Genomic DNA, 12,421 nt, shown 5'->3' on the forward strand with positions numbered 1-12,421 from the left:
GGTAGGGGACAGGAGGAAGGAGGTGTCTACGAGAGGGACGTCGAAGCAGGAGAGGACAGGAAGGAGGCGCCCTGACTGTGTCGGGCGTTTAACTGATGGACGTGGCTGCGTGACGAGAGGAGGGATCGTGCCGTGCCGTGCGGGGAAGACCCTGGGTGGCCGAGAGGACGAGGGGGCAAGGCAAGTTTGGGCACGTTCAGGATTGGCTGGTTTGAGTGATTGCGGTGGGCCCCGGGCTGTCGGGGTGTCGCCAGCCATCGTGTCCCTGGCCCTGGGGTGATTTCGCGCAGAGGAGCCGTGGCGGAGGGAGGTGTGTGGGGTGTGGGCTCTGGGTTGGTTGGTCTGCAAATGGAAGGGAGTCTTCCACAGTCCAGGAGTGAGCTAGCCCTGGGTGGGGGGGAGCTCCAGGACTAGCAAGGACCCCCAACTGTCAAAGCGCCATAAACTGCAGAAAAATCCAGGATTAATACCGGCGGCGGGAGCAGGACAAGTGCAGGGTGAGGTGGGCGGGCCGTGAGCGGGGTCTCCCGGCCACAGTCCGCCTGTTACCTGGGTGAGCCAGGCTCTGGCCGCTGGCACACAGTACAGGACCAGGGAGTCCTTGGAGAATGGGCAAAGCCATCTTATTAGGGCTTCAGTGGCTTTCAGGCTCGGCCTGCACCGTCCCCTCCAGGAAGCCTTCCAGGCTAGAGGCCACCTCTGAGATCCCAGCTCCTTTGCCATTGGCTTCCCCACACACTTAACACCATCCGTTTACATAGGCTGCTTCTCTCCCGAAACCACTGGCTTCGTGGGGCGGGAACAAGCCTTGTGCTCTTGCTCCTGGTCCCTGCACAGAGTCCAGTCGGAGTGGAGTTGGCGGGGCTCCCAGGGGCGCGCTCCGGGCCCTGCCCGGGTCCTCCTGGTCTCCAGCGGCCCTGCAGCAGCTCATTGGAAATGCAGGCCCCCAGGTCCCCCGCGCCTGCCGCGCTACCGTCTGCGTGTTTAGTGCTCTGTACCCCCACGGGTGTTGGACAAATTACTGCCTTAGATGACCTTTCTTTATTTTTAAGTTTTATTTATTTAAGTCATCTCCACCCCCCATGTGGGGCTCGAATTCACAACCCCGAGATGAAGAAGGGGCATGTGTTCTTCACAGCCACAGCCCTTAGATGACCTTTTCTTTATTATTTAAAGACTTTATTTATTTACTTATTTTAAGGAGAGGGAGTCAGAGAAAGCAAGCAGGGGGAGGGACAGAGGGACAAGCAGACTCCGCAGAGTGTGGAGCCCAACATGGGGCTCAATCTCTCGACCCTGAGATCATGACCTGAGCCAAAGTCAAGAGTCAGCCGCTTAACCACCTGAGCCACCGCAGGCCAAGCCAACCCCCCCCCTCGCCCCTTAAGGCCTTAAGCCCCGCCCCCCGCCCCTTAAGGCCTTGGTCCTGCCAGTGCAACGGTAGCAAGTGTCAGTTTACAGGCCAGGAAGTCTCCCTCGAAGGCCGCAGCGCTGGGGTGGCCCCGTGTGTCCTGCTGGTTACTGGGGGCAGAGCTTGGAGAAGACCCAGGCCCTGACCCAGAACCGGGCCAACAGACCCCAGGCCTGGGGTGGGTGGTGAGCCCAGTGCTGTGTCTCTGGCACTTACAGGCCAGTGGCCCTTAATGCACCGGCCACTCTTCCCTTGCCCCAGAGCTGTATCCCAGGAGCGGTAGGGCATCGGGTGCCAGCCAGGTCCACAGAGGGGCCTCCTCCCGCCGCTCCCCACAAGCTGTTTCTGGGAGCGCCGGCCACCGAGCAGGGCTCTCCAGGCTAGAAAGGGCCGTTCACACTCCCGTTTGCTTTTGGTCTCCTGTCCTCCTGGCCGAAAGGACTGGACGTCGGAGTGTGGTACATGGGGGGGTCGTGTCTGCTTTGGAACTTGCAAGCAGCACGCTTCGGGATGTCCCATGGCAGCCCCCGGGGAGGTTCTCGGCTGTGATTCGCCAGGACGAAGGGTGTGGCCGGCACTGCTCGGCCCCCTGTCCTGCAGCTCTGTCTCCCGCCCCGATGGTTCGCGTCTTTCCAGGATAACGAGCTGGTAGATCTGACAGAGATGAGGGGGTTTGGTCAGGCCAAGCTTGACGTACTCAAGACATTGAAAGGAAATTGGAGGAAAGTGTTGGGAGAGTGTAGTGACCCCAGGAAATATAACGAGTGTCTCTTCTGTTCAGAGCAAAAGGAAGAGAGGGAGGAAGAGAAAGAACCAGAATGCCTCCGCTTCCGCAGAGCCAGACTCCTTGCTCGAGGCCGCCTCCGTCCCCGGGGGCATCAGCTGGCTTGGAAACTCATGCTTCCCGGACCCAGCCCTACCCCAGAGCGGGGTCCCGCAAGGTGGTCCGACCCGCGAGCCGAGCCAGCCCCCGGGCGCCACCCCGATGCCGCCAGAAGGTGACCACCCAGGGCCCATGGGGCATGCCAAGGCTGGTGGCAGCCCTCCAGGGGACAAGACTGGGGGAGGTGGCCCCCTGAATGGGAAGGGCCTTGACACCCCCGAGCCCTCCAAGGGGAGGGCCCCCCCCCAGGAGGGGGCTGGTCCAACCACCTCTGCCAGCAAAGACCGTCCTGGGAAGGAAGCTGCTGCTCAAGAAATCCTGCCTCCTGAGTCCAAGCGGGCGTATGCGCCCAGGATGGAGCCACAGAGCCCAGCGCAGCAGGCCGGGGCTCACGCCTCTGGGGTGAGTTGTCGGGAAGTGATGAACGGGTCCACTGTGCCTGGACCGCTGGCTGTGGCCACGCAGCTCTGCTGCCGCCTCCCTGCCCAGGAAGGGCACCCCTGGGACTTGCTCCCCGGGATGACACCCCTCCCTGAGCCACTGGTCCCTCTCGCTGGGCTGGTAGCAGCGCTGACCTGTCCCCGTCAAGTTGTTGCCTGGGTCCTGACGTCTGGGGTCTTTGTCTCCTCCAGGAAACCGTTGCTGCAGCCCAACCCGCTAAGCCCGTGGGAGGGGCTGGGGAAAAAGCAAAAGCCAAGACTCAGAAAACCAAACAGCCGCCCGCAAGCTCCTCTGCTTCCCCAGAGCTCCGCCAGGTAGGGAAGGCCTCTTGTCTTGGAAGCCACGTCCTGCTGTCTGTCCCACCATCTGCTCCTTTGGGCCCTGCTCCTTCTAGAGTTCATCCTTCGCTCAGTCATTCAGTGATTCCCTTTTGGGTGCTGGGGATGCAGCCACGAAGGAGACCCGACTCCTGCCATCATGGCCCACATTCTGTAGGGGAGAAGACAGAAAGCCAAGTTAGGCACAGGGAGGGCCACATGGAAGAGCACGGTGCTGGGATAGGGAGCCGAGGTGGGTGCTGAGAGAGCGTCGCCAGGCAGGGTCTCCTCAAGGAAGTGCCGGTGGAGCAGAGATCTGCAAGCGTGAGGGGCAAGCCATGCAGTTCTCTGGGGACACGCCCCAGGCAACAATGGCAAGTGCAAAGGCCCTGTGGCAGACTGCGGCAGACTTGTACTGGGAACAGTGAAACCAGTGACCCCAGGAGCAAGTGAGGGAAAGAGGGTTGCAGAGGGGTTCTTGGAGGCTATAGCAGGTGGGTGAGAGGGCAATGGAAGGTTCTGAGCAGGGAAGGGACGTGACCACTCTGGCTGCGGTGACAAGCATTGACTGGAGGGGGCAAATGGGCTTGGTTACTTGTTCCAGGAAGCTGAAACCAAGGAGAAGGTGGCTGTTGCTGGAGACAAAGCAGGTGGAAGTGATAAGGCCAAGACAGGGGCTCCGAGGAAGCCCGAAAAGAATGGCAAGGATTGTGCGGCCGCGGGGAAAAAGGAGAAGGAGCAACAGAACCGCAGAGCCGGAGCGTGTGACGCGAAGGAGAGGTAGGTGTGAGCCCTGGCGCCTGGGAGCAAGGACACAACCTGCCCCAGGGACGCAGGCACAGCCTCCCAGGCTGCTGGGGCAGGAGACAGACAGATTCCCAGGCTGCCCTTCTTGGTGACTCTTGGGGAAATGGGGGAACTGCTGAGGAGGTGGACGGCGGGGGGAGCCACGTGTCCCCATTCCTTGCTGGTGATATGCTCCAGCATACAGCCCCCAGGGTCCCCCAAGGCCAGATGAGCCTCATGGATCCCAGGGGAGAGGCTGGCATGTCCCAGAGTGCTTTCTGTCCCCTCCCGCCACAGCCCCCAGCCCTTCAGAGCGGGGCAGAGATGGCCCCCCACCCTGTGAGTCGAAGCCCACCCCCTCCTCCACCGTGAGGGGGCGCCCAGCAGGACCCACATGGCATGGGTCTGTCCGAAGCGTGGACTCTGTTGCCCGCCGCCGGGGCGTGTGTGCGCAGTCAAGAAACAGAGGCCCTGTTGTGCACGTATGGTGTGTGAGTGTGCATGTGTGTGTGCAGGGAGCAGCAGATCTAGATCTAATCTGTGTTTCCTTTGATGCTTTTCTCCAGCCCACTGAGTCTCCAGGAGAGGATCACGGTGTTCTTCCACGCAATCATTTCCAAGGACGTCAGCTTTGACCCCAACGTGCACCAAGTGTTTGTCAAGGGGGGAGAAGAGTTTGGGAAACCCAAGTGGAGTCTCAACGTCTGTGAGATGCACTGCACCAAGTGAGTGTGCCGGGGGTCGTGGGGACTGTCGGGGAAGGCACGGAATAGCCAGTCTTCGAAATACATTGAAATCATGATTTTTTTCACGTTGCTGACATTCTCACGCTTTGGAAGACAATGGCTCCGAACAGGTACTCCCTCGGCTGCGCTTCTGTGCCGCATGTCACCGTGGCCCGCTTAGTGTTGGTTCCGTTGGTAAACTGTGTCTCATTCTAGAAGCATCCTCTGGTCAGCGGTGATTTCTAGCTCTGGGTTTGCTCCAGGCTGTTTGAGGAGTGGTAAAATGTTCAAGCTAGGAATCTGCTTTGGAGCACCGGCCGGTGTCCTGTCGTTCCAGAGACCTGTACGACAACGGGTTCCTCGTGGAAGGCAGCGCCGTCCTTTCCCGGCAGCACCTGAATAAAGCCATTCCGTACAAGTACGTTGTCGTGAAGGGCAAGAGCAGCGACTACGAGTACATCTACAAGCCTCAGCAGAGCCACGAGCATGTCAACCGCTGTCTGCAGGTGAAGGCGGAGCTTCTGGGCTCAGGAGGTGAGTCGCCAGCGGGGCCCCTGGCCCGGGCTCAGGCGTGCCGACACTGGGCCTCCCAAAGTGGCCAGTCCTCTGCAGAGCGGGGGTCCCCGTGGGAACTCTGGGCCGGCACTGCCCTTGCCCATGTCCCTGGGCCCTGGCCCCCGGCCTCCAGCTCTGCATGGAAGAAACCCAAGTTCAGAAGCCCGTTTTTGATCAGTGTAATGGAACCGCTCACTTCCCAGGGGAAACCAGGAAAAGGACTTTGACTCACAGGCAGAGAGGGTGAAGCCGCTGGGGGTGAGGCGGTGAGAGGCTGGGCGGAGGGGCCACAGGGCTCTGGCAAGAAGGCTCAGGGCGGGAGGACGAGGCTGGAGCTGTGGGCGCCCACCCCTTGCCCCGGAGATTGTGGGTCGACCCCTGCCCGCGCCCCCGGCCCTGCTGCTTGCGTCCTGGCCACGCTCCGCTCGTCTCCTTTCTCCTGTTCATGTGCAATTGCTTCCTTGTCTTGTCTTTCCTGTTTTTGATTTGCTGTATTTTCTTCTCGTTGTACGTAGTGTGTGTGTGTGTGAACATTGTATGTGTGTAAACATAGTGTGTTTATGAATGGCATGTGTGTGAACACAGTGTGTGTGGGGACATGGTGTGTGTGGCATGCAACGCTGGCACATCGGCGTGTGTGGCCTGTGTGGCGTGTGCAGTGTGTGTTTCACTTACACATGATCTCCGTGGCTTCTGCTTTGGGAATGTGCGAGGACCTTTTCTGTGGCCTGGTGCCCGGTCTGTGGCTGGCGTCCCCGTGGGCTGAGCCAGACCAGGCAGCGAGCTGGGGGCGCGCGGACCCTCGTGTATCTAGTAGATGAAGCCCGTTTGATAGTCAAGTCCATTCTCGAAAGGCTGGTGTGTCTGTCGGCTCCCGAGTGTAGCCCGGCGCTGCTCCCTGCTGCTGCCCGGCCCCGAGCGCCGCGGGCCTTCGATGCAGGGTGATGGTCCGGACCTGGGGCTGTGGGATTGTGGGAGCGGGACAGAAGTGAGGCCTGATGACCTGCAGGACGGCTCGTGGGGAGGCCTTGGCAGGCTCTCCCCGGAGGTTATTGTCATTGCTACAGACGGTTGGGGAAGGGGCGTGGAAGGTGCTGGGAACGGGATGATAGCAGGGTTTTCGTGTCCGCTCTGTCCCGTGCTGCGGCGGCTCCTCTATAGCGCCTGAAATAGTTGCAGGTCACCTGGTTCCCAGCATGGTACGGGCAGGGGTGGCTGTCCCCCTTCTTCCCTCTACGCATCCCTGCATAGCGTGAGTGGCAGTGGCCAGGCCGCCAGAGTGGGAGCTTCCGGCTGTAGCCCCGCACTCCGAGAGACCCAGACCATGGCCGCGCGCCTGGGGGGGCCTGAGCGTTGTCCTTCCGTGTCCTCTTCCTCTGTCCCTCTGTGGTCCCTCTGTGGTCCCTCACTGTTCCTCCACGGCCCTCCGTGGTCCTTCTACGGTCCTTCCACAGCCCTCCACGGTCCCTCTGCAGTCTCTGTGCTGTCCCTCTGAGGTCCCTCCACTGTCCCTCCACAGTCCCTCTGCCATGTGCCGGTGCTCTTTGGCCTGGAACCGGGGGGTGTGCCTGCTGTCTGCACCACCGGCTTCTGCTTCTCCACCTCCGCCTTCGTCTCTGCTTGGCCCTCGCTCTGGGGCCTGCCTCTCCGGCCACCGGTTTCACTGGGCTTTCGTTGGTTTGTTTTCTTTCTTTCTTCTTTTAAGATTTTATTTATTTATTTGACAGACAGCGATCACAAGTAGGCAGACAAGCAGGCAGAGAGAGGAGGAAGCAGGCTCCCCGCTGAGCAGAGAGCCCTGCTCGATCCGTGGGGCTCGATCCCACAACCCTGGGATCCTGACCGGAGCCGAAGGCAGAGGCTTTAACCCATTGAGCCACCCAGGCGCCCCTCGTTGGTTTATTTTCTGTCGTGGTTTTTCATTCAGTCTGACTGTCCTTAGTGGACACACTTGGCCTGCCCGTGTTCATCCTGACCGGCTGGAGGACAGAATTTGGCCATCTTGACTTGTCTTTAATGTTCACCTTGTTTTCATGTCCTCTTTTGGGTATTTTTTCTAAGTTGCAGAATTTCTTTCTCTTTCGTTTTCTCTAGTGGGTTGGAAACTTAAACATGTTATTTCTTTTCTTCTGGTAGATTCTGAGAGACCAAAACCTCTGATGGCCCCCTCTCCTCCATCTTGGTGTCAAAGGTGTCCTCTGCCCAGGTGACCTGGGTGGCACTCTCTCTCCCTCTGGGATGTGGGCCTGGCCAGGCCAGCAGCTCACGTGGGCGCCTGGAGGCCGGGCACAGAGAGTAGGAAAAGCAGTAATTCCCAACAGTAATTTCAAGTTCTGGCCAGGCTGGGGTGGAGCAGAGGTGGGTGAGTGGGGACCTCGGTGCCAACAGCGAGATGCGGAGGACCTGCTCTTCCAGACACGTGCCCGTCCTGATCATCGTGGCTGAGTTCGTGTGTTCATGTTGCCTCTGGTCGTCTTACTGACCCCTGGTCTTCTGATTATTTTGCAACTGGTTTTGTTGGGTTTTCTAATCAACACTCGTACCTTTGCACCTCGTCCCAAGAGCAGGGGTGGACTCAGCCCTTGCCCTGCATCAAGGGCTCTCTCTGTCTTGTCTGTCCCGCGTGGATTGGGCGTCCCAGCTCCCAGCACAGAGGAAACTAGCCTTTCGGTCTAGTAACTCAGCCAAGTGGAGTGCTTAACTGTTAGTGAGAGTGGTTTCAGGATAGAATTCTTAACCTCTGTGTGATCGTTTTCTTTTCTTTTCTTTTTTTTTTTAAAGATTTTATTTATTTGACAGAGAGAGATCACAAGTAGGCAGAGAGGCAGGCAGAGAGAGAGGAGGAAGCAGGCTCTCCGCGGAGCGGACAGCTCTGTGTGGGGCTCGATCCCAGGACCCTAGGATCATGACCTGAGCCAAAGGCAGAGGCTTTAACCCACTGAGCCACCCAGGCGCCCCTGTGCGATCGTTTTCTAATGATCCCATATACCAAGTGTGCTGAGCCATCTGGTTTAGTGCAGACACGTTACGAATATTTTCACGCCAGCCGGATCACGGGACCTTGGGTCCCCCTCTCATCGCTGTGGGGCGGCAAGGGTCCGTGTCCTAAACACAGCGGCTCCTGCATTGTCCCTCCGCTGGCGGGACCGTGGCCCAGATGAGTTCAGTTCCTTCCCTTCCTCTGCCTCCTGCTTTCGGGTTGTCAGCCTCCTGGAGGCGGTGTCTAGGTCGCTGCGTTCGGATGGCCTGCAGCGGGGTGTTTTCCTCTCTTCACTCTTAGACTGGCACCAGTACGACGATGTGGTCCGTATGAAGAGCCCGGGGATGTTTCAGAGGATGGTGAGTTCCTTCACAGACGGGATAAGGAAGGACCTGGTGAAGGGGAAGCAGATGGCGGCCACCATCATGCTGGACGGCATCTTCAGCATTCTGCAGCCCTGGAGCGCCACCAACCTGAAGAGCTTTTTCACCCAGCTCCAGCAGTTCTACTGTGTCGTGAAAGTGCCCATGATCTACGAGGGCCACGCACAGCCCTGGCACTCTCTGCAGTACGAGGAGAAGGAGGTACTGGGTGTCAGGGTGTACACCCCTCCCCTCCCTTTCTGTGCAGTCGGCATCACCCCACTTCCTACCGGCCAGGGGATCCCTGGGGAGCAGAGGGGGGCAGACCTCACCCTCACCATTGTCCAGGCTCTGCTGCTTGTGGAGTCTCTGTCCTCCTGGTTATCTTTCTTCCCTCCCTGACCGACACCTCGTTATCCGGGCCCCACTCTGCCCACCTCCTCTCCTGGCCCTCCTACCCCCCCCACGTCCTTTCCCGGCCCCACCCCCTCACCCCACCTGGCCTCTTGGCAGAGTGGAAGGAACAGGTGGAGGCTTCCTTTGTCATCTCTCTGCCTACATTGCCGGATGGCCCTGGCAGTGTGGAGGGGAGCCTGGGGCCATTTTTGAGATGGCAGTTGGGCCCTCCAAGCATGAGGGGCCCCTCCACCAGGCAGTGTTTCTGGACTGCACCATTGGTGGCATCTCCCAGCAGAGACCTGGGAAGTGGGGGGTGCTCGGGGTTAGCTGGGGAGGCAGGGCAGTGGGGCGGCCCCTCCATGGAGCTGTCTCTGCCTCTTGGGGGCCTTGGTCCCTGGCCCAGCTGACAGGGCACTGAGGGCCATGAAGGGGCCCCTCTCGCACCCCTCCTGGCTTCAAGTCCGTGGTTCTGTCTTCTCTCCTGGGATCAGGTGAAGAGAAACCTGTGGGAGTATTTAAAAAAGCATGCGGCACCGTTTCTGGAAAGAAGTGGGGATCCTCTGTTTGAAGACAGCCCAGTAAAGAGTAAATTGAGAATGGGCCTGATCCTCCTTTTTGCTGTGGAAAAGTTTGACATACCCTTATCAAAGAATGACCTGGAGATCCTCTGTAGTCTTCTTTCCTCCAACGCGCGTTCGCCAGGAGACCTTGACAGTGACCTAAGCCACATCTTTAGAACATGTCAGAGGTATTGTGTGTGTGTCAAATGATTTTATAGCTGTTTATTTTTTAAATTTTTTAAAAAAGATTTTATTTATTTGACAGACAGAGACCACAAGCAAGCAGAGAGGCAGGCAGAGAGAGAGGGGGAAGCAGGCTCCCCGTTGAGCAGAGAGCTCGATGAGGGGCTCGATCCCAGGACCCTGAGATCATGACCTGAGCCGAAGGCAGAGGCTTTAACCCGCTGAGCCACCCAGGCGCCCCTATAGCTGTTTCTAAGAGTGATCTGATTCTACAAATGAGTGTTGGTCGTGGGTCGGATGCAGATGTGCCGGAAGTAAAGCTGCTCGTGGTTTCCCTCGCCTGCCGTGTCAGTGTTGGCCTCCCTGGCCTTCTTCCTAGCATATGTTTTGTTTTTACTTTTATTACTCTTCTGTCGAATAGCCTGCTTTTGCGAAGCTTTATGCTGTACCATGCCTTGCCCCTGGTGACCCAAAATGAAGAAACCCTTTTTTATAAAATTTAAAAAAATAAATAAAGGAAGTGGGACACCTAGGTGGCTTAGCCGGTGGAGCTGGCGATTCTTGATCTCGGGGCTGTAAGTTGGAGCCCCACGTGGGCATAGAGATGACTCAAAAATAATTGATTTTTTTAAAAAATTTTATTTATTTATTTGACAGAGAAATCACAAGTAGGCAGAGAGGCAGGAAGAGAGAGAGGGAAGCAGGCTCCCCGTTGAGCAGAGAGCTCGATGAGGGGCTCGATCCCAGGACCCTGAGATCATGACCTGAGCCGAAGGCAGAGGCTTTAACCCACTGAGCCACCCAGGCTCCCCTAAATTGATTTTATTATTAGTTTTCTTTTTTTTCTTAAGTAAGCTCCACGCCCAATGTGGGCCGCCAACTCACGACCCTAAGATCAAAGTCGCACACTCCACTGACCCAACCAGCCAGGCACGTCACATAAAAATTAGATCTTAAAAAAAGAAGAATGAAACAGGGAAATATTTTATTTGAGCCCAAGTTAAAGCAGACAACTGGGACCCACGAAGAGGAGCACACACGCTCCAGGGAAGGAACACGGGGTGCAGGGTGATGTGTGCTCTTTGTGGAAGGAGTTACAGATCATCGAGACGGACATTCAGAAAGTTACAGACTTTCCCTTATGTGTTTAGTATGTATAATACTTTAATCTTGTGGGAACCAGGACATGTTTTCTCTCTTTTTTTTTTAAAGATTTTATTTATTTGCCAGAGATAGAGAGAAAGTACACACAAGCAGGCAGAGAGGCAGGCAGAGGCAGTGAGAGAAGCAGGCTCCCTGCCGAGCAAGGAGCCCAATGTGGGACTCGATCCCAGGATCCTGGGATCATGACCTGAGCTGAAGGCAGGGGCTTAACCAACTGAGCCACCCAGGCGTCCCTATTTTCTCTTATCTTTCTGTTTGGAATGCTCCTTTTTGGTTTTTATTTATTTATTTTTTAATGAAGCAGACACACTGTGTGTGCTCCTGGCAGAAATAGAGCCCATGGTTGAAGTCATTTTCACCTTTGTAAATGTCAAACTTTTGCTTCTCTGGGAGCCCAGGAGCAGTGCCCACAAGCACGAAAACTTGAAAATGTCCCATATCACCCTGTGTGTGCAAGGTTGCGGGGGTTGGGGTTTGAAGATGGGCTGTGAGGGCCCAGTGAGTCATGCCCGAGGATGAATGGGGGGGTGCTCTCCCTGGGCTTCGCGGGTCGCCAGCCTGCCCTGCCCTGCCCCGTCGTTTGGGTGGAGGGGCCCCGCTCAGCACCCCATAACTTCAGGCCCTTCCTACGCTGTTTTCAGGAGCTGTGTGAACAGAACTGGAGGGCAGTAGGAGGCAGCCTTCCCTGAGCAGTGAGTCTTATTGGGACATCTGTCTCTTGGTTTTACAAACTTGAAACACTGAGTACAAAACTACATTTTTTTAAGGGAGAGGAACTGGCAGCAAATGTAGGAGGTTTGTGAGAGTGTTTTGAGGGTTTCCGAGAAGCGGCAAGCATTCTTGTTTTGTGACGGAAGGCAGTGTGCCGTATGTGGTTGACAGGCTTCCCCTTGCGTGGGCAAAGTGGCTTTGTATCTGGGCCTACTGTCGCCAGAGGGCCTGGGCTCACAGGTCACATAGCCCCTGAACCTCAGCTGTCAAGGGGATGGACATCTGCTGTGGGTCTGCACAGAAGGCCTGTCCGGGGCCCGACGCTTCGCAGGGTGCCAAGGGCACCCCCATGTCCCATGCAACCAGGTTTTTCCTGGGGCTAGTCACTCTTTTCAGCCACCCTGAGTGCTCCTTACCTCCTCTATGTGAGGAGCTGTCAGAGCATTGGGGGGCAGGACACTGGCCATCACAGCTCACTGCGGGCTCTCTGCTCCCTTCGCAGCTGGCGAGAGTTCCTGGTCAATCTGTGCCAACGGTGCATGGAGGCAAGAGTGGACCTCTGGGTGCTTACCCTGCCGGTCCTGCACCACTGCCTGGCACCAGTGCCCCAAGGAAAGGACCCCAGGATGCAGCCTGAGGACACCTGGGCGGCCCTGGAAGGAATCTCCTTCTCTGAGTTTCGGGAAAGAATGCTAGATTGGTAAGCTGCAGATCTACACTTCCGTCTGTAAATCTTGGAATCACAGCCATGCTTCGGGGATCTCCGGCGGCCCTCTGGGTGCACACGTTTCCGCTTCTAGCAATCTTTTAAAATAACTTCTTTAACAAACTTTAAACATACAAGAAATGTAACAAAGAATATTAAAAAAACAAAAACAAAAACAAAAAACCAAGCCTGAATTCCCAGAGATAATCGTTGTTGCTAACAGTCTGGCATGCACATT

The 12,421-nt window shown here is 57.1% G+C and overlaps 1 protein-coding gene and 1 long non-coding RNA gene across 5 annotated transcripts in view; both read left to right on the top strand.

The window, feature by feature from the left end:
• LOC309850933 overlaps positions 1 to 12,421 on the top strand; it is a 1,194,231-nt gene that overhangs the window by 184,118 nt on the left and 997,692 nt on the right. The gene's annotated exons all lie outside the window — the stretch shown is intronic.
• RNF213 (ring finger protein 213) overlaps positions 1 to 12,421 on the top strand; it is a 105,175-nt gene that overhangs the window by 13,875 nt on the left and 78,879 nt on the right. For all 4 annotated transcript variants that reach the window (XR_014304485.1, XM_082705389.1, XM_082705390.1 and 1 more), the window contains 8 exons: positions 2,193 to 2,696; positions 2,927 to 3,049; positions 3,657 to 3,832; positions 4,405 to 4,563; positions 4,901 to 5,097; positions 8,399 to 8,682; positions 9,351 to 9,607; positions 11,980 to 12,177. Coding sequence is in view for 3 of the 4 variants with exons in the window: in XM_082705389.1 (XP_082561515.1) it covers positions 2,193 to 2,696; positions 2,927 to 3,049; positions 3,657 to 3,832; positions 4,405 to 4,563; positions 4,901 to 5,097; positions 8,399 to 8,682; positions 9,351 to 9,607; positions 11,980 to 12,177 (1,898 nt within the window). In the remaining variant the exon portion in view is untranslated. The remainder of the gene's footprint in view (positions 1 to 2,192; positions 2,697 to 2,926; positions 3,050 to 3,656; positions 3,833 to 4,404; positions 4,564 to 4,900; positions 5,098 to 8,398; positions 8,683 to 9,350; positions 9,608 to 11,979; positions 12,178 to 12,421) is intronic.

The sequence above is a fragment of the Mustela nivalis genome (assembly GCF_964662115.1).
Source record: "Mustela nivalis genome assembly, chromosome: 17".
NCBI classification, from domain to species: domain Eukaryota; kingdom Metazoa; phylum Chordata; class Mammalia; order Carnivora; family Mustelidae; genus Mustela; species Mustela nivalis.